We start from the raw sequence: 27297 nt of genomic DNA, 5'->3' as shown, positions 1-27297 counted from the left end.
AAAAGCTCTGGTTGTTTTCTCTTGAGCAGCAGAGACTGAGGGGAGATTTGATAGAAGCCTATAAAATTATGAGATGCATAGATAGGGTTGACGGTCAGAATTTTTTTCTCAGAGTTGAAATATTTAATACTGGGGGCACACATTTAAGGTGAGGGGTTAAGTTCAAAGGAGACATAAGGGCAGGTTTTTTTTTTACATAGAGTGGCAGGAGTCTGGAATGCATTGCCAGGGATGGTGGTTGAGGCAGATATGATAAGGGCATTTAAGGAACTTTTCGATAAACACATGAATATGCAAGGAACGGAGGGATAGGGAGCATGGGCAGGCAGAAGGGATTAATTTCAGTTGGCATCATATTTGGCACAACATCAAGAGCCAAAGTGTCCATTCCTAAGCTGAATTGTTCTATGTTCTAGGGTAAAAGCATATTGCATTTCAACAATATCAAAAAGGCATGTATAATGTTTTTAAAAATATTGGGCAGTGTTTTACAAATTAATTGAGAAAAATCATTGAATACCACAAATAATTAACATTACTAGCTGCAATTCAGAAACAGAAAAATTTACACCTAAGAACTTAAATTAAGAATTCAGGTTTACTACATATGGGGCATATTGCAAAGATATGATTCCTCCTGATAAGGAACAAAATGAGATAATATTTATTGACACTCCTCTGTTTGGTTCTCCTTTATCTATAACTGAGGAGTTTTCTTTGGTAAACTACATTATGGTGCACATATATTTGATAGTTTATGCAATATCAATTTGTAAAACGATAGGATTTCACTTTCCTTGATTTAACTTTAAAACAGCCAGAATCATAAAGCCATACAAGGTTACACAGCAGAGGTGACTATTTTTGTGTTGAAACAAACCAAAATGATCCCATCTGCTCTCCTCTGTTCCCACAGTTCTTATTTTCTTCTGCTTAGAATATTTACCTTTTGTTCCACAACACGTAATGGTCTTGATAAGGCACAAATTTGAAAAACAGCATCTGAAAATTCATTATTCACTTAACAGTCCTGAATACAAGAGTCATTTGCAAACACTGAACTTAGTAGCACTGGAAAAAAATACACATTTGGTGAAGCTTACAGTCTTGCATTTATCAGGACAACTCTCCCAGTTTATTTAATGCTTATGGTTAAACTGTCATAGTATCTATAATCTCAATCCAATGCATTTTAAATGAATAAAAAATAAACTTTTCTATGCCCTGTTGACCTCAGGATATCCTGGAATACTAAAGTATCTCAGAATTTGAGCAACTAGCTGTTACACATTGCCAATATACAGTAGAAACTTGTGTGATGTTTGCCACTAACAAGATGCAAAAGTTCTATCACACAAAATAGCAATGTGATATAAAACTTTTAGTGCCATTCTGATACTTGGTATAGAGTCCACATTTCTCAAAGACTGGCAGATTGTATCAAATAGCAAACACGAGGTAGTGACTGCATCCAAACAACCCACATTTGCAAAACTCATGCACATTGTCTAACATTAGATAGGATTTTGCAATTAGACAACAGTTGCTAAATCATTTTGAGCATGCAAAGAATTATGCCAATAACTAATTTAGGATGTTCAGTTACACTCCGGGTGCTCCGGTTTCCTCCCACAGTCCAAAGATGTGCAGGGTCAGGTGAATTGGCCATACTAAAAAAAAAAATTGCCCGTAGTGTTAGGTAAGGGGTAAATGTAGGGGTATGGGTGGGTTTCGCTTCGGCGGGTCGGTGTGGACTTGTTGGGCCGAAGGGCCTGTTTCCACACTGTAATGTAATCTAATCTAATCTAAACTCAGTGTACATCTGCATGTACTGAAAGCTACATATTTTAGTTTTTTCATTCTTTTGTGGGACATGGGTGTCAGTGGCTGGCCAGCATTTACTGCTGGTCCCTAGTTGCTCTTGACAAGGTGTGTGTGTGTGTGTGTGTGTGCGCGTGTATGGTGGTGGTGGTAAGTTGCCTCCTCGAACCACTGCAGTCAATGTGCAGTGCCCTTTGGAAGTGAAAATTCCCTTCAGCATTTTCACCCAGTGACAATAAAGGAACAGTGATATATTTCCAAGTCAGGGTGGAGACCGGCTTGGAGAGGAACTTGCAACTAGTGGTCTTTCCATTAATCTGCTGTCATCGTCATAGAGATGTACAGCACGGAAACAGACCCTTCGGTCCACTGTCCTTCAAGATAGAAATGGTTGTGGTTTTGGAAGGTGCTGTCTAAGGATCTTTGGTAAATTTTTGCAGTGCTGTTTGTAGATAGTACACACTGCTGCTACTGAGCAATAAGCTTCCAATTCACACAAGCAGATACAAAGAGTATGTACATACACTTCACCTGTTTCAGCTCAACAAGATAGGTTAACAGCCATTCTCTGGTTCATTTCTCAAGGCAATACTTTGACCAGTGTCAACTTATCTAGTTTAAAATTTGGGCAAGCTTGATAGTAAACTGTCAAGCAATGGTAACTAGTGCATTTCCCATGGCAATATTTCTACCCATCAGAGTACACATGCCGAATAACCATTTTTTGTGAGTTGTCCTGATAAGCACAAGTTAAAAAGTTATGGAAAATAGAAATTTAGTTATAGAACAGAAGTCTGGTTATAGAAATTCATTTTCTTATCAACCACAACTGTCACGAGATGACAACTAATCAAGTTGGAAGTCACACGATCCCAGGTTATAGCCCAAAAGGTTTGTGCGAAATCACAAGCTTTTGAAGTGCTGCTCCTTCATCAGGTGAGCAGTGCTCCGAAAGCTTGTGATTTCAAATAAACCTACTGGACTATAACCTTGTGTTGTGTGACTTCGGACTCTGTCCATCCAAGTCCAACATCAGCACCTCCACATCATAACTAATCAGTCGTACACACCTGCTGTATGACAGGTGCCTGCACACCACCAGACTGCATCTGCTGAATAACCTGCTGCTGAGTCACCGATTGTGCAAGTACAACTTGCTGGTGTGGCTGGAAAAAGTAGTGGGCTCCATTAGGAGCTCGTACAAACTGCAGCAGTTGCCCTGTGGAACAACAAGAATTTGCACAGATTACATATAGGCAGATAGAAAACATTAGCTCGATTTTGAAGATCACAAATTTGTAAAACCATTTATATTCATGCACATCTTAGACATTATAAAAATGTCTCAAGGTTTTTCAAATGCATATTCCTACATTTGAAGTGGCATGGTGGCTCAGTGGTTAGCACTGCTGCCTCACAGTGCCAGGGATCTGGGTTCGATTCCCACCTCAGGCGACTCTCTGTGTAGGTTCCCTCCCACAATCCAAAGATGTGCTGGTCAGGTGAATTGGCCACGCTAAATTGTCCCATTGTGTTAGGTGCATTAGTCAGGGGCAAATATAGGGTGGGGGAATGGGTCTGGGTGGGTTACTCTTCGGAAGGTCAGTGTGGACTTGTCGGGATGAAGGGCCTGTTTCCATACTGTAGGGAACCTAATCTACATTAAATTTGATGCCAACGGTCACATAAAGGGATATTAAGTTACGGTCCAAAAGCTTGGTAAAAGAGGTAGGATTTTCAAAGGATCTTAAGGAGAAGATATAGAGAGGCAAACACATTTAAGATAATTCCTAAGTTCAGGCACTTGGTAACTGGAGGCAGAGCTGCTAATCGTGGTGTGATTAAAATTAGGGATAAGACAGATGCCAAAATTGGAAGAACATGAAGATATCTCAAAGAGTGTTGTGCTGCAGGAATAGAGCTCAGTGCAAGGATAGGGAGACCTTTGATAGTAAATATGAGAATTTTAAAAATGAACTAACATCGTAATATGAAGTAACATGAAATTAGAATTTTTCTAAGGAGGCATGCTGCTGAAGTTTTTTGCCTTGCCTTTAATGGGACAAATACAAAAATGCCACACTTCAAATGATCACAACAATTTAAACTACTGGAGTAAAGTACGCTGATTTGCTGGCAAATCGACTTTGCACTGTTCTTAACTGCTCTGGGAGATTGGGCTCCTCATTAGTTCCTCATTACTTTTTCCATGGCAACACCTTGGCCGATTTATCGGCACCTATTTCTCCTGCAGTATAGACTGCTGACCGCTTGAAATTTGGAATTGTTGCATACTTCCCAATGTGTGAAAGACTAATGGTTTCATCAACATCTCTCTCTGATCAACAATATTCAAATCCTGTTTATAAGTGGCTGCTTAAAGGAAAGAAAGAAATGATTCAGTTCCTTGTGCCTATGTCAGTTCTCTGAAAGAGCCAAACAATTTTGTCACAGTTCTGAAAATATTTCTTTTTCGCATGTTAGATCAGTGGTTAGCACGGCTGCTTCACAGTACCAGGGTCCCAGGTTCGATTCCAGCCTCAGGTGACTGTCTGTGTGGAGACTGCACATTCTCCCCATGTCTGCGTGGGTTTCCTCCGGGTGCTCCAGTTTCCTCCCACAGTCCAAAGATGTGCAGGTTAGGTGGATTGGCCATGCTAAATCGCCCATAGTGCTAGGTGCATTAGTCTGAGGGAGGTGGGTCTGGGTGGGTTACTCTTTGGAGGGTCGGTGTGGACAGGTTGGGCTGAAGGGCCTGTTTCCACACTGTAGAGAATCTAATCTAAAAAAAGTATTTCCTTTTGAAAGCTGCTGCTCCTTTTACCAGATTAGGTTGTCCTTGGGTTTTTTTCCCTCAGAGGGGTCGTAAACGCATAGATTCTGAAATGTCTGGGTTCTTCTCCTTGAAGGTGCTTTTAGGTTTTTAAACAAACACTTTGTACAATAAAAGGGCAGTAGCGGTTCTCCCAGCTCAGCTTTTCTCTGGTTTGGTTTGAGCAAGCAGTCAGTTTTGAAGCTGCTGGAACTAAAGAAGCAGGTCCAGGCTGAGCCTCCCTCTCTCTGACATCTCTCTTGTAAGACCCCGTGTTTAATTTTACCTTTTTTTTTGCCATGGGGTGTTAATGGGGATTGTTGTAGGAATTTGGAACAGCATCATTAAGTTGGGACAATCTGTTGGGTTTTTGGATAGGTTAAGTTATTCGGTATTCTGTTCTCTTTGTGTTTCATTCAGTACTCTGTAAAAAAAAATTCTGCTTTGTTTAAAACTGAGGGGTTTTGATGAGCTGCATCACTCCTAAAATATCCACCTAACACCTGCTCAAAACAACTAGCAAATTAGGGTCTGAGCTACCTTCTCGAAATGTTTTTAGGGGGCTTGGCCTTGTCCATAACAATCCTATCAGACAAATGTGTTGAAACATTTTTAGTTTTCCATTTTGACACAAACCACTTTACCAGAGAATTCATCTCCTCAGCCTGACCTCACCCAACTCACCACATGTTAACGCTAAGTCAGATGTATGATCATAAAACAGTTATTTTAAATTCAAAGTAGAAGTACATTTACAAAGCACAGATGAAGGTAAAGAAGAAAAGCAAAAGGAAAAGACTAACTCCAAACTTGGCAATCAGAACTGAAACAAGTAGAGAGCAGCATAAATGAAACGCAAGAGTCCAGAGGATGTTCTGAGTTGGTATACAGAGCTCTTTCTGAACCATACTGTCAATAAAGACCATCAAATGAGCATTTGTTCATACCTGCATTCGTTAGGATTGGTCCATTAGAAAGCTGGTAGGGAGTTGGAACACCGGCTGGTAATGCGAGAGTTGCTGCAGTGGCAGCTGCACTCTGCAAACAAAACATAAAGCATTTAACTGACAAAAAACAATCATCATGGAAAGATTTATTCAACCTTGGGGTACATACACAATAAAAATCACGTTTCAATTCAGTTGCAACTGTGGTGAAATACACATTTGCAAAACAGTAGTGAAGCCACTTTCAGTTTTGTAACCGTAAGGAAGATTTTTTAGGATTAATACTAGACAGAGTAAGGGAGAGTAAGGCTATGGACCAGATATAGGAAAGTGAAAATTAGAATGGGCAGCTCGTTTATCCAATCTGTGCAGACATGACTGGCATCCACCTGTGCTGTAACTTTTCTATGACTCCAATGGACAAGTTTTTTTAAAAATATATTTGTTCTGTTAATATTAAGATGGCCTCTGGCATAGGTAGGACTTGAAACTGGTCCTTTACAGTTCACAGGCAAGGACACAACCACCGTTCCACAAGAGCTCCTGGTTTCATGGATTACAATACCCGATGTAATTTAAATCACATTTGACAGGATATTGACCTAAACAAAAATATATAGCACAAGGAAAGCCACTAAAATTAAGTGTTTTTGAAAAGCAAAACAAACCCAGTACTAGGCAGCAAACTTGAATGGTATTTTTTTAATCATTATGAAGGTTAAGATGTATCTGATGAGCTTTTCAAATTCTAATAAGCATCAAGGCACTTGCTAAACAAAACAATTTCCAAAGTTGTACCCTTTCCCCTTTCTATATCAGGGGTTATAAAAATATTGTAAATTTTTCAGAAGTATGTAACAGAATGTGCCATGAAATAGTATCCCAGAACATTCAGACACTGCATGGTGGGAGAGCAGCACACAGGAACTGATGCCCTCCTATCACAGTAAGGTTTGAGAGACAATAATTTCCATTCTCATACATCTCCTAGCACGGGGAGGGAAGGAATAATCTATCACAGCCATCAGCTGATTATTAGGAAATTCACTGCTTCTACAAGCAAACTGGAAAACCAGAAAACAAATTAGCCAATTAAACAATTTTGACACTAAAGCTAATTCAGCAGTAAAAATTAATTAAATGCCCTCTTGTGGCTATAATTTTAATTGCATGGAATACAGAATAAATTTGAAATCCGATAGCCAAACTGACAACAGCTCCAGCTCAACCCAAAACAGCCACAAAGATCAACTGATGGTCAGTTTTACCAAATTACTAAAGCTTAACATTTCCTACTTTACTGCCAGTAACAAAATTTTTTCACATAATTGAAATTGACTGCAAACAGGATTGTAAAATAATGCTTACTGCCAAGTTCTGTGTGAATAAAGACTAATTGAATGAGGCACTGGAGGACAGCCAGTAGCTGTCCTGCAGAAATGTATACTAGCAATATCCAACACCTCAGGAGAAGGTAAGGAGAAGAAACAAGAATATGTGTAATTTTTAAACACGTGTTTGTATCTGTGTGCGCTTGTGCATATCCTTACCATGCCAGTCGGATTCATGTGTTGTATTAGTTTTCCATCTTGCATAATAACTTGCGGTCCTGATTTATGAGAAGATGAGAAAACTATGGGATAAATTAAGCAAAGTGAAATACCGTGATTAGTATTTTGAATAAATGAACTAAATGGGGAAAAGGTTAGCATCATGGTCCTCAGGTCTTACATTTCTCATGTACTATATCAGCACAGTCAAATCAGGAACAGAGTTATTTTAATTGATTGACTTTCCCTTCCCTCCCCATATAAGGAATAACTAAGCAGAAGATGAAATCTAGGACATAGGAGGAAGAGGTCTTTTTAAAATTATTCTTTTATACAACGTGAGCATCACTAGCAAGGCCAGCAGCTGCTGCCCCAACCCTAAGTCCCTTTTTAAGCTCAGTGTACTGCTGGGTCTATTTCAGAAGGCTGTTAAGACCAACAACATTACTGCAAGTCTGGAGACACATACGAAAATGCTGGAGAAACTCAGCAATTCTGGCAATTTCTGGGGAGAAAGATTTTATGTTTCACACCCATCATTATCCAGCATTTTCTAATTTTATGCAAGATTTCCAACATCTGCAGTATTTTGTTTTATATTAATCTCAAGAGTTTAATAGTGACAAGCACTGCAGATAGGAGTAAATTCTAATTTCGAAGCTGTATGAATTATAACTTATTATTGATGATAAATTTTACAATAACTGGTTACCTAAGCAAATCAAAAAGCAATGATCAAACTGTTATCACTTTTCTGCATTAATCAGGGTCTTTTAAAACATTGATATTTATTAGGCACCTGAAATGTTTTCTTCCTCTCCTCAGTTGTATAAATGATGGAACAGAAGATGGGACAGAGATTCCACAGAACAACCACATGAACAATACATTAATAAAACTCTGAATCAACAACAATCTCCCTCACCACCCAAACATCCCTTCCACAGACTTTTTCTACGGGCACAATTTTAACATAATTTACCAAGTGGGAAACTGATGTAACCTGCATCAGCAGTGCATTTTTTAAAAATCTTTCCAATGGTTGTGATGCAAATACCTAAAGCAGATGGTATGTCTGACTGCAGCACTTCCCCAGCAGATCAATTAGACTGAAGTTCATGTCTTGACAAAGACAAAAAGGTTGGTACAATATTAACCTAGGGTAAGTAACTAACATGAGCAATCCTCCATCTATGCTTCAGTGCCATCAGCAGTACCAACATCTCCAACTCAGACACACAAGGGATTAGCAAAACAATAACTGCATCTATCACTGTCTTCAATATGCTTTATAAACAAATTTGGGGCACTGCATGGACTTATAGTAGGAGGTTTCTGAAAACTGTAACAAGCAACATTAAATAAAAAGCCTTTCCCAACTCAGGATACTGCCAGGAGCATTGCTGAAATGTTTTCACTCTTATAATTAGGAAATGCAGCAGCCAATTTATTCATAACCAGATTACACAAACTGTCACACTCTGTTTCCGCAATGTTGGTTCCAGGTTAATCATATTAACAGGTAGAACGACCTCACTCTTTTTCAAAGGAGTGCCATGTGGCCTTTTGCATGTAAAATTGCCTTGCTTTAAGAGTTGATGTGAAAAATGGCACCTCTAATAGCATATCACGCACTCAGCAACATTGAGTGAACTCTTTTTCTTCATACAACTCACATCATGTATCTGTCATATTTATGCATTGTGGTGCATCTCTCACTCGCACTCCCTAACTGAAAGGTATAACAATGTCACTGGAACTGACCTGAATTAGCAGGTATTGTGAGCACTTGCTGTGTCTGTTGCGGCTGAGCCTGATGCTGATGTTGCTGCTGCTGTTGCTGTTGTTGTTGCTGCTGCTGCTGGTGGTGCTGCTGGTGTTGTTGCTGCTGCTGTTGCTGCTGCTGCTGCTGCGCCTGAATTAAAATCTGTTGCTCCTCTGAGTGGAAACCGTCAACAGCTTTTGACTGCATTAGCTTGCTCTCCCATAGCTAACAATTCAGGGGGGGGAAAAAAAAGAGAATTTTTAACTTTAATACGAATGAGTGGGGCTTGATTCAGAGATTTGACTTCAAAGAGTTTGGCACTGAAAAGCCAAAGATAGGTCCGCAACGATAGATTAACAAACTGATCTGAAAACATGCCCATAAGCTAAAAGGTGACTGAGATGATGAAATTTTGATAAAAACAATTACAAATTCTTAATATTGCTAAAAGAAATGGGCACACTAGCAAAAGTATTTTGTCTTTCACTCATCAGGACAGAATAGCAAGATTACCAAATTCAAGGGAACAAGAATTTACGCCTGAAAGGAGGGTGTTGATTGGTTGGCAAGCGCATGAGGCATTGTAATAGAAAATAAACCAAGAAGCAGTTAAAACTCCCCCCAAGATTTTATTTAAATTCAAATCAGGCAAGTTGGCTCTCAACATATCACATAGGAACACAGCAAGGAATGGTCCACGCGTAAACGTTCGTTTCACTGAAAAGAGCACAATGCCACATTTCATTCTCTTGCTAAAAGACAAGAATATATGTAGCTTTTAGCAAGCATAAGTGCGTCACATTATGAACCTGACTGATAATCTTAAATTGTTTGTTACTGTAATTCTCAGTCTGGATTTTTTTGTTGTAAGGTATCATCCAACCTTGGCAATCACATCTCACGTTAAACATGATGCTCGGAATTCTGTGTGCAAAATCGGGTGTATGCAGGTCAATACTGTGCCTGCTGCAAACCATCAAAGGGACATTCTGTTTAATTCAATTTGACAGTTGTTGAGATGTACAGCTGGCATACCTTGCATCTTACCGACACTGAAATCTAGATATGCTATTACTCATTAGTAGGCGGAATACCACTTCTGGCTTGATCGAAAATAGCAACAGCAAACTATAAAAGCAATACCAAGAAGAATATATATCATATAATTACAATTTGATCTCCAGTTTCCTCCAGGCTAGGGGCAATTGTAGAAAAGCCCCCATTGTCTCTTTCCATTTTGCTCCATGTATAAAATGTGTAGATGTATAACAACAAAGTCAAACTTGATCAGTAAAGTTGCAGCTATACTTGGAGAATAAAGAAATGCTTTCCAAAACATTAATTACAGAAGAACCTAATTTATCCAAACAACAATGATCTGAATTTTGGATTTTCTGAACAAGATCTCATGGTCCCATAAACATTTCTTGAATTTAAATAAAAGCACAGTGAGAGCAGGTAGCCTGGGCTGGCGGCAGGAGCAGGAACAGGATCACCACTGAACTGTGCTCCTGCTATTGTCGCCGCCAATGGTCCCTGTTCCTGCTAATGTCACCGCCACTGAACCCTGTTCCTGTTACGGTCGCAAACACTGGACCCTGTTCCTGCTAATGTCGCCGCCACTGGACCCTGTTCCTGTTACGGTCGCAAACACTGGATCCTGTTCCTGCTAATGTCACCTACACTGGACCCTGTTCCTGTTACGGTCGCAAACACTGGACCCTGTTCCTGCTGATGTCACTGCCACTGAACCCTATTCCTGTTACGGTCGCAGCCACAGGACCCTGTTCCTGCTAATGTCGCCGCCACTGGACCCTGTTCCTGTTACGGTCGCAAACACTGGACCCTGTTCCTGCTAATGTCACTGCCACTGAACCCTGTTCCTGTTACGGTCGCAGCCACAGGACCCTGTTCCTGCTAATGTCGCCGCCACTGGACCCTGTTCCTGTTACAGTCATCGCCACTGGATCCTGTTCCTGCTAATGTCACCGCCATTGGACCCTGTTCCTGTTACGGTCGCAAACACTGGATCCTGTTCCTGCTAATGTCACCGCCACTGGACCCTGTTCCTGTTACGGTCGCAGCCACAGGAACCTGTTCCTGCTACAGTCGTCCCCACTGGACCCTGTTCCTGCTACAGTCGTCCCCACTGGACCCTGTTCCTGCTACAGTCGTCCCCACTGGATCCTGTTCCTGCTACAGTCGTCGCCACTGGACCCTGTTCCTGCTCCAGTCGCCGCCACTGGACCCTGTTCCTGCTACAGTCACCGCCACTGGACCTTGCTCCTGCTAATGTCACCGCCACTGGACCCCATTCCTGTTACGGTCGCAAACACTGGACCCTGTTCCTGCTAATGTCACCGCCACTGGACCCTGTTCCTGTTACGGTCGCAGCCACAGGAACCTGTTCCTGCTACAGTCGTCCCCACTGGACCCTGTTCCTGCTACAGTCGTCCCCACTGGATCCTGTTCCTGCTACAGTCGTCGCCACTGGACCCTGTTCCTGCTCCAGTCGCCGCCATGGACCCTGTTCCTGCTACAGTCACCGCCACTGGACCTTGCTCCTGCTAATGTCACCGCCACTGGACCCCATTCCTGTTACGGTCGCAAACACTGGACCCTGTTCCTGCTAATGTCACCGCCATTGGATCCTATTCCTGTTACGGTTGCTGCCACTGGACTCTGTTCCTGCTAATGTCACTGCCAATAGACCCTGTTCCTGTTACATTCGCAGCCACTGGACCTGTTCCTGTTATGATTGCTGCTACTGGACCCTGACCCTGCTACAGTCACCGCCACTGGACCCTGTTTTTGCTACAGTTGTCGCCACTGGACCCTGTTCCTGCTACGGTCACCGCCACTGGACCCTGTTCCTGCTACAGTCGTCCCCAATGGACCATATTCCTGCTACAGTCGTCCCCACTGGACCCTGTTCTTGTTACGGTCGCAAACACTGGACCCTGTTCCAGCAAATGTCACCGCCACTGGACCCTGTTCCTGTTACTGTCGCTGCCACCAAACCCTGTTCCTGCGACTGTCGCCGCCACCGGACCCTGTTCCTTGTACAGTTGCCGTCACTGGACCCTGTTCCTGTTACAGTTGCCGTCACTGGACCCTGTTCCTGTTACAGTCGCCGTCACTGGACCCTGTTCCTGCTAATGCTGCTGCCAATAGACCCTGTTCCTGCTACAGTCGCCGCCATTAGACCCTGTTCCTGCTACAGTCGCTGCCACTGAACCCTGATCCTGCTACATTCACCGCCATTGGACCTTGTTCCTGCTAATGCTGCTGTCACTGGACCCTGTTCCTGTTACAGTCGCCGTCACTGGACCCTGTTCCTGCTACAGTCACCGTCACTGGACCCTGTTCCTGCTACAGTCGCCGCCAATGGACCCTGTTCCTGCTACAGTCGCCGCCACTGGACCCTGTTCCTGCTACAGTCGCCGTCACTGGACCCTGTTCCTGCTACAGTCGCCGCCAATGGACCCTGTTCCTGCTACAGTTGCCGCCACTCGACCCTGTTCCTGCTCCAGCCGTAACCACTGGACCCTACTCCTGTTACAGTCGTCGCCACTGGACCCTGTCCCTGCTAATGCTGCCGCCACTGGACCATGTTCCTGTTACAGTCGCCGTCACTGGACCCTGTTCCTGCTACAGACGCTGCTACTGGACCCTGTTCCTGTTACAGTCCTATTACGGTCACCGCCACTGGACCCTGTTCCTGTTACGGTCGCAGCCACTGGACCCTGTTCCTGTTACAGTCGCCGTCACTGGACCCTGTTCCTGCTAATGCTGCCGCCATTGGACCATGTTCCTGCTAATGCTGCTGCCAGTGGATCCTGTTTCTGCTAATGCTGCTGCCACTGGACCCTGTTCCTGCTCCAGCCGTAACCACTGGACCCTACTCCTGTTACAGTCGTCGCCACTGGACCCTGTCCCTGTCGCCGCCACTGGACCCTGTACCTACTAATGCTGTCGCCACTGGACCCTGTTCCTGCTACAGTCGCTGCCACTGGACCCTGATCCTGCGACAGTCGCCGTCACTGGACCCTGTTCCTGCTAATGCTGCCGCCATTGGACAATGTTCCTGCTAATGCTGCTGCCAGTGGATCCTGTTTCTGCTAATGCTGCTGCCACTGGACCCTGTTCCTGCTAATGCTGCCGCCACTGGACCCTGTTACAGTCGCCGCCACTGGACCCTGTTCCTACTAATGCTGTCGCCACTGGACCCTGAACCTGCTACAGTCGCCACCATTGGACTCTGTTCCTACTAATGCTGCTGCCACTGGACCCTTATCCTACTAATGCTGTCGCCACAGGACCCTGTTCCTGCTACAGTTGCCGCCACTGGATCCTGTTCCTGCTAATGTCACCACCATTGGACCCTGTTCCTGTTACGGTCGCAAACACTGGATCCTGTTCCTGCTAATGTCACCGCCACTGGACCCTGTTCCTGTTACGGTCGCAGCCACAGGAACCTGTTCCTGCTACAGTCGTCCCCACTGGACCCTGTTCCTGCTACAGTCGTCCCCACTGGACCCTGTTCCTGCTACAGTCGTCCCCACTGGATCCTGTTCCTGCTACAGTCGTCGCCACTGGACCCTGTTCCTGCTCCAGTCGCCGCCACTGGACCCTGTTCCTGCTACAGTCACCGCCACTGGACCTTGCTCCTGCTAATGTCACCGCCACTGGACCCCATTCCTGTTACGGTCGCAAACACTGGACCCTGTTCCTGCTAATGTCACCGCCACTGGACCCTGTTCCTGTTACGGTCGCAGCCACAGGAACCTGTTCCTGCTACAGTCGTCCCCACTGGACCCTGTTCCTGCTACAGTCGTCCCCACTGGATCCTGTTCCTGCTACAGTCGTCGCCACTGGACCCTGTTCCTGCTCCAGTCGCCGCCATGGACCCTGTTCCTGCTACAGTCACCGCCACTGGACCTTGCTCCTGCTAATGTCACCGCCACTGGACCCCATTCCTGTTACGGTCGCAAACACTGGACCCTGTTCCTGCTAATGTCACCGCCATTGGATCCTATTCCTGTTACGGTTGCTGCCACTGGACTCTGTTCCTGCTAATGTCACTGCCAATAGACCCTGTTCCTGTTACATTCGCAGCCACTGGACCTGTTCCTGTTATGATTGCTGCTACTGGACCCTGACCCTGCTACAGTCACCGCCACTGGACCCTGTTTTTGCTACAGTTGTCGCCACTGGACCCTGTTCCTGCTACGGTCACCGCCACTGGACCCTGTTCCTGCTACAGTCGTCCCCAATGGACCATATTCCTGCTACAGTCGTCCCCACTGGACCCTGTTCTTGTTACGGTCGCAAACACTGGACCCTGTTCCAGCAAATGTCACCGCCACTGGACCCTGTTCCTGTTACTGTCGCTGCCACCAAACCCTGTTCCTGCGACTGTCGCCGCCACCGGACCCTGTTCCTTGTACAGTTGCCGTCACTGGACCCTGTTCCTGTTACAGTTGCCGTCACTGGACCCTGTTCCTGTTACAGTCGCCGTCACTGGACCCTGTTCCTGCTAATGCTGCTGCCAATAGACCCTGTTCCTGCTACAGTCGCCGCCATTAGACCCTGTTCCTGCTACAGTCGCTGCCACTGAACCCTGATCCTGCTACATTCACCGCCATTGGACCTTGTTCCTGCTAATGCTGCTGTCACTGGACCCTGTTCCTGTTACAGTCGCCGTCACTGGACCCTGTTCCTGCTACAGTCACCGTCACTGGACCCTGTTCCTGCTACAGTCGCCGCCAATGGACCCTGTTCCTGCTACAGTCGCCGCCACTGGACCCTGTTCCTGCTACAGTCGCCGTCACTGGACCCTGTTCCTGCTACAGTCGCCGCCAATGGACCCTGTTCCTGCTACAGTTGCCGCCACTCGACCCTGTTCCTGCTCCAGCCGTAACCACTGGACCCTACTCCTGTTACAGTCGTCGCCACTGGACCCTGTCCCTGCTAATGCTGCCGCCACTGGACCATGTTCCTGTTACAGTCGCCGTCACTGGACCCTGTTCCTGCTACAGACGCTGCTACTGGACCCTGTTCCTGTTACAGTCCTATTACGGTCACCGCCACTGGACCCTGTTCCTGTTACGGTCGCAGCCACTGGACCCTGTTCCTGTTACAGTCGCCGTCACTGGACCCTGTTCCTGCTAATGCTGCCGCCATTGGACCATGTTCCTGCTAATGCTGCTGCCAGTGGATCCTGTTTCTGCTAATGCTGCTGCCACTGGACCCTGTTCCTGCTCCAGCCGTAACCACTGGACCCTACTCCTGTTACAGTCGTCGCCACTGGACCCTGTCCCTGTCGCCGCCACTGGACCCTGTACCTACTAATGCTGTCGCCACTGGACCCTGTTCCTGCTACAGTCGCTGCCACTGGACCCTGATCCTGCGACAGTCGCCGTCACTGGACCCTGTTCCTGCTAATGCTGCCGCCATTGGACAATGTTCCTGCTAATGCTGCTGCCAGTGGATCCTGTTTCTGCTAATGCTGCTGCCACTGGACCCTGTTCCTGCTAATGCTGCCGCCACTGGACCCTGTTACAGTCGCCGCCACTGGACCCTGTTCCTACTAATGCTGTCGCCACTGGACCCTGAACCTGCTACAGTCGCCACCATTGGACTCTGTTCCTACTAATGCTGCTGCCACTGGACCCTTATCCTACTAATGCTGTCGCCACAGGACCCTGTTCCTGCTACAGTTGCCGCCACTGGATCCTGTTCCTGCTAATGTCACCACCATTGGACCCTGTTCCTGTTACGGTCGCAAACACTGGATCCTGTTCCTGCTAATGTCACCGCCACTGGACCCTGTTCCTGTTACGGTCGCAGCCACAGGAACCTGTTCCTGCTACAGTCGTCCCCACTGGACCCTGTTCCTGCTACAGTCGTCCCCACTGGACCCTGTTCCTGCTACAGTCGTCCCCACTGGATCCTGTTCCTGCTACAGTCGTCGCCACTGGACCCTGTTCCTGCTCCAGTCGCCGCCACTGGACCCTGTTCCTGCTACAGTCACCGCCACTGGACCTTGCTCCTGCTAATGTCACCGACACTGGACCCCATTCCTGTTACGGTCGCAAACACTGGACCCTGTTCCTGCTAATGTCACCGCCACTGGACCCTGTTCCTGTTACGGTCGCAGCCACAGGAACCTGTTCCTGCTACAGTCGTCCCCACTGGACCCTGTTCCTGCTACAGTCGTCCCCACTGGATCCTGTTCCTGCTACAGTCGTCGCCACTGGACCCTGTTCCTGCTCCAGTCGCCGCCATGGACCCTGTTCCTGCTACAGTCACCGCCACTGGACCTTGCTCCTGCTAATGTCACCGCCACTGGACCCCATTCCTGTTACGGTCGCAAACACTGGACCCTGTTCCTGCTAATGTCACCGCCATTGGATCCTATTCCTGTTACGGTTGCTGCCACTGGACTCTGTTCCTGCTAATGTCACTGCCAATAGACCCTGTTCCTGTTACATTCGCAGCCACTGGACCCTGTTCCTGTTATGATTGCTGCTACTGGACCCTGTTCCTGCTACAGTCGTCCCCACTGGATCCTGTTCCTGCTACAGTCGTCGCCACTGGACCCTGTTCCTGCTCCAGTCGCCGCCATGGACCCTGTTCCTGCTACAGTCACCGCCACTGGACCTTGCTCCTGCTAATGTCACCGCCACTGGACCCCATTCCTGTTACGGTCGCAAATACTGGATCCTGTTCCTGCTAATGTCACCGCCACTGGACCCTGTTCCTGTTACGGTCGCAGCCACAGGAACCTGTTCCTGCTACAGTCGTCCCACTGGACCCTGTTCCTGTTACGGTCGCAGCCACAGGAACCTGTTCCTGCTACAGTCGTCCCACTGGACCCTGTTCCTGCTACAGTCGTCCCCACTGGACCCTGTTCCTACTACAGTCGTCCCCACTGGATCCTGTTCCTGCTACAGTCGTCGCCACTGGACCCTGTTCCTGCTCCAGTCGCCGCCATGGACCCTGTTCCTGCTACAGTCACCGCCACTGGACCTTGCTCCTGCTAATGTCACCGCCACTGGACCCCATTCCTGTTACGGTCGCAAACACTGGACCCTGTTCCTGCTAATGTCACCGCCATTGGATCCTATTCCTGTTACGGTTGCTGCCACTGGACTCTGTTCCTGCTAATGTCACTGCCAATAGACCCTGTTCCTGTTACATTCGCAGCCACTGGACCCTGTTCCTGTTATGATTGCTGCTACTGGACCCTGACCCTGCTACAGTCACCACCACTGGACCCTGTTTTTGCTACAGTTGTCGCCACTGGACCCTGTTCCTGCTACGGTCACCGCCACTGGACCCTGTTCCTGCTACAGTCGTCCCCAATGGACCATATTCCTGCTACAGTCGTCCCCACTGGACCCTGTTCTTGTTACGGTCGCAAACACTGGACCCTGTTCCAGCAAATGTCACCGCCACTGGACCCTGTTCCTGTTACTGTCGCCGCCACCAAACCCTGTTCCTGCGACTGTCGCCGCCACCGGACCCTGTTCCTTGTACAGTTGCCGTCACTGGACCCTGTTCCTGTTACAGTTGCCGTCACTGGACCCTGTTCCTGTTACAGTCGCCGTCACTGGACCCTGTTCCTGCTAATGCTGCTGCCAATAGACCCTGTTCCTGCTACAGTCGCCGCCATTAGACCCTGTTCCTGCTACAGTCGCTGCCACTGAACCCTGATCCTGCTACATTCACCGCCATTGGACCTTGTTCCTGCTAATGCTGCTGTCACTGGACCCTGTTCCTGTTACAGTCGCCGTCACTGGACCCTGTTCCTGCTACAGTCACCGTCACTGGACCCTGTTCCTGCTACAGTCGCCGCCAATGGACCCTGTTCCTGCTACAGTCGCCGCCACTGGACCCTGTTCCTGCTACAGTCGCCGCCACTGGACCCTGTTCCTGCTACAGTCGCCGCCACTGGACCCTGTTCCTGCTACAGTCGCCGCCAATGGACCCTGTTCCTGCTACAGTTGCCGCCACTCGACCCTGTTCCTGCTCCAGCCGTAACCACTGGACCCTACTCCTGTTACAGTCGTCGCCACTGGACCCTGTCCCTGCTAATGCTGCCGCCACTGGACCATGTTCCTGTTACAGTCGCCGTCACTGGACCCTGTTCCTGCTACAGACGCTGCTACTGGACCCTGTTCCTGTTACAGTCCTATTACGGTCACCGCCACTGGACCCTGTTCCTGTTACGGTCGCCGTCACTGGACCCTGTTCCTGCTAATGCTGCCGCCATTGGACCATGTTCCTGCTAATGCTGCTGCCAGTGGATCCTGTTTCTGCTAATGCTGCTGCCACTGGACCCTGTTCCTGCTCCAGCCGTAACCACTGGACCCTACTCCTGTTACAGTCGTCGCCACTGGACCCTGTCCCTGTCGCCGCCACTGGACCCTGTTCCTACTAATGCTGTCGCCACTGGACCCTGTTCCTGCTACAGTCGCTGCCACTGGACCCTGATCCTGCGACAGTCGCCGTCACTGGACCCTGTTCCTGCTAATGCTGCCGCCATTGGACAATGTTCCTGCTAATGCTGCTGCCAGTGGATCCTGTTTCTGCTAATGCTGCTGCCACTGGACCCTGTTCCTGCTAATGCTGCCGCCACTGGACCCTGTTACAGTCGCCGCCACTGGACCCTGTTCCTACTAATGCTGTCGCCACTGGACCCTGATCCTGCTACAGTCGCCACCATTGGACTCTGTTCCTACTAATGCTGCTGCCACTGGACCCTGATCCTACTAATGCTGTCGCCACAGGACCCTGTTCCTGCTACAGTTGCCGCCACTGGACCCTGATCCTGCTACAGTCGCTGCCATTGGACCCTGTTCCTGTTATGGTCGCAGCCACTGGACCCTGTTCCTGCTAATGTCACTGCCAATAGACCCTGTTCCTGTTACATTCGCAGCCACTGGACCCTGTTCCTGTTATGATTGCTGCTACTGGACCCTGACCCTGCTACAGTCACCGCCATTGGACCCTGTTCCTGTTACGGTCGCAGCCATGGGACCCTGTTCCTGCTAATGTCACTGCCACTGGACCCTGTTCCAGTTACGGTCACAGCCACTGGATCCTGTTCCTGCGAATGTCACCACCAACCTACCCTGTTGCTGTTACAGTCGTCGCCACTGGACCCTGTTCCTGTTACAGTCACTACCACTAGACCCTGTTCCTGCTCCAGTCGTCACCACTGAACCCTACTCCTCTTAAAGTTGTCGGTACTGGACCCTGTACCTGCTACTGCCGCCGTCACTGGACCCTGTTCCTGCTACAAACGCCGCTACTGGACCCTGTTGCTGTTACAGTCCTATTACGGTCACAGCCACTGGACCTTGTTCCTGCTAATGTCACCACCACTGGACCCTGTTCCTGTTACGGTCGCAGCCACTGGACCCTGTTCCTTCTAATGCTGTTGCCACTGGACCCTGTTCCTGCTACAGTCGTCGCCACTGGACACTGTTCCTGCTACAGTCACCACCACTGGACCCTGTTCCTGCTAATGTTGCCGCCACTGGACCCTGTTACAGTCGCCGCCACTGGACCCTGTTCCTAATAATGCTGCCGCCACTGGACCCTGTTCCTGCTACAGTCGCTGCCATTGGCCCTATTTCCTGCAACAGTCGGCACCACTGGACCTTGTTCCTGCTACTGTCACCGCCACTGGACCCTGTTCCAGTTACGGTCACCGCCACTGGACCCTGTTCCTGCTACTGTTACCACCATGGGAACCCTATTCCTGCTATTGTCGCTGTCAGAGGAACCCTGTTTCTGCTATTTTCACTGTCATGGAACCCTGTTTGGACACACTGTTTGCTCACCGACCAGACTGAATTCAGTGTCACTAGCCGGCCTGGAGGTCACCCAGGTCGTATGAAGTCCCGGATTGGCTTCCTTGCTAAAATGGAGCTCTTCCCACTGTGGGAAGTCGCTCAAACTGAGTCACAATTCCACCGGCACCCTGTCTTATGTTCGAGCACCATCTGCAACCATCCTGAACTCAAGTGGCTGGCTGGCTTCCCACCACTTGAAACTCTAAACACTGACACATCACAGACATGTGGCCGAGAGATTGTGACAGGACGTCTCCGAAGAGTCGGGGTGACAGGGGCCACACTGGCCTTGGCAACAATAATTTGGCCTGGCATGGCTGTGATGGGTTTGGAGACCTCGGGAACAGTTCGCCCCTTCTGCTCTTCCTCGCAACGCAGCTTGCCAACAAGCCACTGACCACGGATCATCGCCAGACACTCCGACCAAGAGCCTGATCCCTTGTTAATCCTCTGGACAATGCGTTCGGACATCACCTGCATGGAGCAGCAACACAAATCCTTAAACCACTGCCGACTGCCTGCAAACGCAGAGAGGCCCTTACGAGAATGTGCTGAAGGGAGTAGGAACCCTGTAACGGGGGCATGAAGGGAGCGTGATCAGTTTTCCTCCCCTCCGTCTTGTTCTGCTAATCAAGGTTGTTCTGCACAATTAACCAGTACAGACCCAATAGACCAGGATTATAGAAATTTTATTTCAGGCCTTCCTGAATTACAAGACATGTTTTTAAAAAATGCATCATTCACATTTACTGTTGCTTCACATTGAGTCAGGAAGAACAAATCACAGGTGAGATTTTGTTAGTTCGGTGATGTATTTACAATCCTCACTGGAGCTACAATAGTGCCACTAAACAAATCAGAGCAATTATGCAAGCTTATGATTACAGTACATTAAAAGTCATGGTTGGCATCTATTGTGCTTTACACCTGAGAAATAACAGTGAACCTAAAGTATACTTTAGCAAAAGAGCGGCTTTTCAAACCTTTTTATATTGTTAAAATAATCACAAAATGGAATTTAGAATTACAGCGATATTGTACTGTCAATGGAATAAATTGTGCAATCTAGCATTCATCTTGAGTAGCAAAAGATGAATTTGAATTGCTGTATGGTAGTAATTTACTACCATAGTATACAACCGCCAAAACGAAGTCAAAATATAGAGAACCAATTTCATGTGTTAGGATTCTGCCAGTAAGTGTTTTGTTAGCCAACATCTAACATGTCAACACATGGTACTGCCAAGCTGTGAGAACAGATCATCATTAGAATGTAAACTGTGATTCAATGTAAACACTGAGGAAGGTTTTCATTACAAATGCATTTTTCTACTTAGTTTTTGTTTGAAAGTTAGGTTGGGGTATTTTAAAAAATTGTACCGTTTTTAATTCTATAAGAACTTGTTCATCCACTCCATCATCAAGGAATTGTTCTCGTACATCATTGATTACATCTTCAATTACTGATCTGTAGAGTTTAGGCTAGAAAAACAAAGAAAAATTAAAGAAATAGAAAATTAGAGATTTAAAAAGTGCGAACTAAAATAAATTGTTCATACTTTTCATCCTGAATTACATTTATTACCAGTTAATCATTACTAGTGGCAGTAGATTCTATTAAAAAAATGTTGATTAGTTTTATCCTTTCCTTTTCCAATCAATTGGTTCAGAGATTTATTACACATCTCTGGCCCAGCTGGGACTTGAACTCAGGTCTCTTGGTTCAGGGGTAGGGATACAACCACTGCACCACAAGAGGACCCATAAAACAGGCAACCTTAGCAAAAGCTTTCAAATTAAATGCAAAAACATCCTCACAGTTGATTTCTTAACTGTATTATTATTCAAAAAGCCTTTGCTTTACAGGACCTGGCATTTAAGTTGGCACTCTCACTGAACTGATTCAATCAAGAATAGCTTTCTCTCTCAACCTGAAGGTACGGGCATATGGAGCCAAAAGGCAAAAGACATCAGAGCAGAAACAGCCCACCTAGCAGCCAATATGAGATAATGGCTGACCTGGTAATCCTCAACTTCCACTTTTCTGCCTTTTCCTTCATATATCCTTCAAGATACTCAATTCGTAATCAGTGGCTGTCAAATCATTTGGCTACCTGGGACTGGGCCCAAAATTATTTGAGATGAATATCACATTCCCTCATTTTCCAGAAAACGCATTATTATGTCGACAATAATGGAGAAAACCTAGGTGACTTGCGTTCTTCCTAGCTCAGGATGCAGAAAAATCAATAAATATCACTCCACTCCCTCACCGCTGCCCCCCCACCCCAACCCACCCACCCCCAATCTTGCCCTCCCCCAACACTCTGGCTCAAATTTGCCAAAATTGAAGATGTATGAATTGAGCAGGTAATCTGTTTCCCCAAATCTGTTCAAAACTTTGCAGCAGTTCTGGGATTGCTCAGCACTTGCAGTTTCCACTGGTTGCTACAGAATGACCAGAGATTAATTTTTCATCAGAACTGCATCTGCAGAAGGCTGTGGGAGTGGATGGATTGTCTGTGGCAAGCAGGTAGAGTTCATAAAAATGGCTTCATTTTCGTCAGTACTTAGTTGAAAGAAAGTGCGCCTCATCCTAAAATAGAAATTGCTGGAAATGCTCAGCAGGTGTGGCAACATTTGTGGAGCGAAACCAGAGCTAACATTTCAGGTCAAGTGACCCTTCCTCAAAACCTCATCCTAAAATGCCTGGTGTGGCCTTCCAGATTCCACTGTTGTGGTGTGCCCAAGAAATTCAACGAGGAATAATTCACAATAGACAGCGAGAGAAGCTGAAAAGCAGCAAATGCACTGGAGAGATTAGGAGTTTGAACGAAAATGAGCATGGAACCAGGGTCAATAATGCACTTGTCGATGCTGTCAATGGAAAAGCAGGTTAGGTGTAAAATTGGATATGGCAAATACGGACGGGCCCGGGTTAGGATATGTTTTAGTGAAGTTGTCGGAATGAAAATCATTTTAAAAAGCAAAAGTGTAGCCAACAAGAGAATCAAGTGTTAAGATTAGTGTGAAGGTTTGAACAGAAAAGGATTTGAGACTAGAGGACAAAAGGAGAAAGCAAGCAATCTCAATCCAATATTCCCAATATTGGATGACAGGGCATGAGTAAACATTCTACTCTATTATCTTGATTTTCATAGAATCCCTATAGCTTGGAGGCAGGCTATTCAGCCTTCTGAGTCCACACCGACCATCTGAAGACCAGCCAACCCAGACCCATCCCATTCCTGTAACCCTGCATTTCCCATGGCTAATCAACCTAAACAGCATATTGCTGTACACTATGGGCAACGCACCATGGTTAAATCCACCTAACCCGTACATTTTTGAACTGCAGGAGGAAACCGGAGCACCTGCAGAAAACCCAAGCAGACACAGAGAGAACATAGATACTCCATAATAGACAGTCACCCAAGGCTGGAATCAAACCCGGATCTCCGGCACTGTGAGGAAGCTGTGCTAACCACTGAACCACCTATCATGCTTGTGCCGATTTTGAGTGACTAGATTCCATTTTAATTGTTTTGAGGCATTGGCACTGGAAGTGACATTTTTGATGTTATTCACAGGTGTCTCTGTGTTAATTGGATTTTTTTTCTTCTTATACATTCTGTCCTACATTTTTACAATCTGTGTCCAACTTATATCTGTGTTAAATTCGGCCTTGATTAGCTGAACATTAAATCTATTCCATAAGGCATTTCATTTCCCTTGAGAGCTGGTCGGCTGCAGAGAGGATGTTTTCAACTTGTAGGGCAACCTAGAATGAGATCACACCTTTAGGATAAGTGGCAGCAAGGATGAGAAAGTACTTCTCTCAAAAGTTTATCTACGGAATTCACTACCACAGAGTGTGATGGTTCCTGGCACATTGAAGAAGGAGATTGATTTTTAATTAGTAATGGGTTGAAAGGTTATGGACCATATACAGGGAAATGGGTTTGAAACCAAGATGAGTTCAGCCATGATGTTATCAAATGACAAAGCAGATTCATGGAACTGAACTGCCAACTCCTGCTCCTAGTTCTTATATTATACACCATATAATATTACATTATATGGAATAAAAGCACTGAATAGTCATTCTTCTGCTAAAAATAAAAACAAAACATGCCATCCTTCGGACCTTAATGTAGCTTCTGGATTAAATATTTAAATTATGAAAATCTCCCTGCAAAAGACTGCACTAACCTCCACAATGGACTGCACTGGACTTCTGTGCACTGCTTATTTTGCGAATTCATTTATTTTGTATTAAAATGCACATAACGTTTCTAACCATTTCTACTATTAATACTTGAGCTTACTTCCTGTTGTCTACAACCTGCTTTTTTCCTGTTTTATCGCTATTTAATTATTCTGAACTCTCTTCATACAACTAAACCTCGTGATTGCTGTTTCCTTGCATGCATTAAGCACATCTTCTTGATGTCCACAATGGCTCATTGCCCAGGATGTAACTAAGCTATGTCAGCCAAGACATTTTTCCAATTCGTACTGAACTAGCATATTTCAACAATGTTGGTTGTATTGATGAAAACAAAGGCCGTGGTGTCAAAGATCTTTCATCCTACAGTCCTCAGGACAGACACAAGAAATCAAATTTCAAAAGGGAGAAACAACTTATGTGGCTTGAGAAAAGGGTGCTCATTGCTCGAAAGTCAATTCTGATTGTTTGAGGCATTGCCATGGAGAATGAAACAGTTGTTGGGACCCACAGGACATGTACGTAGCTGTACAACAGAAATGAAATTCACATTACTCATTTCAAAGGTATACAGACTGTCCCTTTGGTTTGATGACAGCATCATATCAATGGAAAATACCACTTGCTGTTACTGCATAGTAGCAGCAAGAAGAAAATGTTAGACACTGGGCGAAGGATATGGGCCCTGGCAACATTCCCCCAGCAGTAATACAGAAGATCTGTGCTCAAAAACTTAGCATGGCCCTCACCAAGCTGCTCCAGAATAGCAACAACACTGGCATTTGCCTGAACATGTGGAAAACTGTCCAGAAACGTCATGTACAGTTGGACTAATTCAATCTTAAGTAGCAGCAATGTGTACCGTCTACAAGATACACTGCAGAAATTATCAAGGCTCCTTAGACATCACTTCCAAACACACGACCACTTCCATCTGCAAAGACAACAGCAGCTTTTACATGGCAAAGGAAAACCATTAACCACTGTTAACGGATGGACTACAGCTCAGCGCCACTTTCTCAAGGGATGAGAAATAAATGCAAAATCCACATCCCATGAGTGAATGGGAAAAATATGGCTAGCTTCACTGTTGTTCAAATTATTTAGATATTATAGTCTTCCATGATAACAACATAGACTGGGTATTTTTAAAGCTCATTTGTCATTATGTGCAATCCATTGTGAGCAGTGATCTGATTGAGGTAGCTTTGATGCACCCTATTTCTGCACCAGGCTTGCACATCAAGCAAGTGTCTCAGGCCCTTTCTATAAGATTGCCAATAAGGCCAAAACTATGGCACATGGAACTCTAGAATATTGCCTCGGGAGACACCTTCTGGTAGAAAATGGTGAAGAACCAATCAATGAATTTCTCATGGAATATGTTGAGTAAAGGGAGCTTAACGTGACTGCTCCAGTTCAAAGTTAAATCTGAGCTCGAATTGAAGTGCATCAAGGTAGATAAAAAAAACTTTACATACAACAGACGGAAATGAAGAATTATGTTGCATGAGATACAATTGACCTTTGCAATTGTGGGATCAAGGAGGATTTTATTTGGTGCAGTTCAGTAAGCGCTGCTGAAAGGAGCTTATTGGTGGCCATGATTCTCCTTTGCTATATTAGCTTTCATTGTTAAATAGTCGGACAATAGATAACCAGGTTTAATATGGAGAAGAGACATCAGGAGAGACATTGGACGAGCGTAAGCAAGGAATTACACCTCACCAGAATGAAAGGAAGCAGATAAAAACTGGGATGAGGGGCAAGAGGGCAATGTGTTGATAACATCACTATAAAAGATGGAACAAATAGGCTGTGGGTTGTGTAATAACCATTCTTATCCAATCCAAAATAGAAATGCAAATAATGTTGAAATCAAATTAGTGCAATCATCTCTATATCTACCAAGTAAAAGCATTTTCTCCAGTTTGCAGTGTGTTAAGTGCATCAACTCACCTTCCCAAAGGTTTGGCAAATAGAAAGCCTAAGCTCTCATGGTGCAAAGGCAGAATTCCTACTTCTGAGCCAGGAGGCCCGGGATCAACACATACCCAATCCAGAGGTGTTTAACTAACATTTCTGATATTAGAAAACATCTAAAAAATATTTATAAAAACACTTAGCAAATGAAACTTGGTGCAGAACTCAATCTGGCAATCCAATCAGTAAGAAAGTCACTACTGCAACTGGCTAAAACAATGACCGCGAGGAGGTTGAGCAATTCATCAACTTCACCAACACATTCCACCCTGACCTTAAATTTACCTGGACCATCTCTGACACCTCCCTCCCCTTCCTGGACCTCTCCATCTCCATTAGTAATGACCGACTTGACACTGACATTTTTTACAAACCCACCGACTCCCACAGCTATCTGGATTACACCTCTTCCCACCGGATCTCTTGCAAAAATGCCATCCCGTATTTCCAATTCCTCCGCCTCCGTCGTATCTGCTCCCAGGAGGACCAGTTCCACCATAGAACACACCAGATGGCCTCCTTCTTCAGAGACCGCAATTTCCCTTCCCACGTGGTTAAAGATGCCCTCCAACGTATCTTGTCCACACCCCGCACCTCCACCCTCAGACCCCACCCCTCCAAACGTAACAAGGACAGAACGCCCTTGGTGCTCACCTTCCACCCTACAAACCTCCGCATAAACCAAATCATCCGCCGACATTTCCGCCACCTCCAAACAGACCCCACCACCAGGGATATATTTTCCTCCCCATCCCTTTCCGCCTTCCGCAAAGACTGTTCCCTCCGTGACTACCTGGTCAGGTCCACGCCCCCCTACGACCCACCCTCCCATCCTGGCACTTTCCCTGCCACCGCAGGAACTGTAAAACCTGTGCCCACACCTCCTCCCTCACCTCTATCCAAGGCCCTAAAAGGAGCCTTCCACATCCATCAAAGTTTTACCTGTGCATCCACTAATATCATTTATTGTATCCATTGCTCCCGATGCAGTCTTCTCTACATTGGGGAGACTGAGCGCCTCCTAGCAGAGCGCTTTAGGGAACATCTCCGAGACACCCGCACCAATCAACCAAACCGTGGCCCAACATTTCAACTCCCCCTCCCACTCTGCCGAGGACATGGAGGTCCTGGGCCTCCTTCACCGCCGCTCCCTCACCACCAGACGCCTGGAGGAAGAATGCCTCATTTTCCGCCTCGGAACACTTCAACCCCAGGGCATCAATGTGGACTTCAACAGCTGCCTCATTTCCCGTTCCCCCACCTCATCCTAGTTTCAAACTTCCAGCCCGCACTGTCCCCTTGACCTGTCCGGACTTGTCCGAC

The 27297-nt window shown here is 46.4% G+C and overlaps 1 protein-coding gene across 3 annotated transcripts in view; it reads right to left on the bottom strand.

Annotated features, from left to right (window-relative positions):
* Positions 1-27297, bottom strand: part of gtf2a1 (general transcription factor IIA, 1) — a 72831-nt gene that overhangs the window by 23416 nt on the left and 22118 nt on the right. For 2 of the 3 annotated variants that reach the window (XM_043696978.2, XM_087989603.1), the window contains exons 2-6: positions 21144-21245; positions 8895-9120; positions 7131-7213; positions 5581-5671; positions 2892-3040 (exon numbers count right to left, since the gene is read on the bottom strand). In XM_043696978.2, coding sequence (XP_043552913.1) covers positions 2892-3040; positions 5581-5671; positions 7131-7213; positions 8895-9120; positions 21144-21245 — 651 coding nt within the window. The remainder of the gene's footprint in view (positions 1-2891; positions 3041-5580; positions 5672-7130; positions 7214-8894; positions 9121-21143; positions 21246-27297) is intronic. The other variant, XM_043696979.2, reaches the window with a different exon arrangement.

The sequence above is a fragment of the Chiloscyllium plagiosum genome, unplaced genomic scaffold (assembly GCF_037043375.1).
Source record: "Chiloscyllium plagiosum isolate Xiang-an unplaced genomic scaffold, Cpla_swu_hap1 HiC_scaffold_8, whole genome shotgun sequence".
Classification (NCBI taxonomy): domain Eukaryota; kingdom Metazoa; phylum Chordata; class Chondrichthyes; order Orectolobiformes; family Hemiscylliidae; genus Chiloscyllium; species Chiloscyllium plagiosum.
This window is presented reverse-complemented; position numbering and strand designations above follow the sequence as displayed.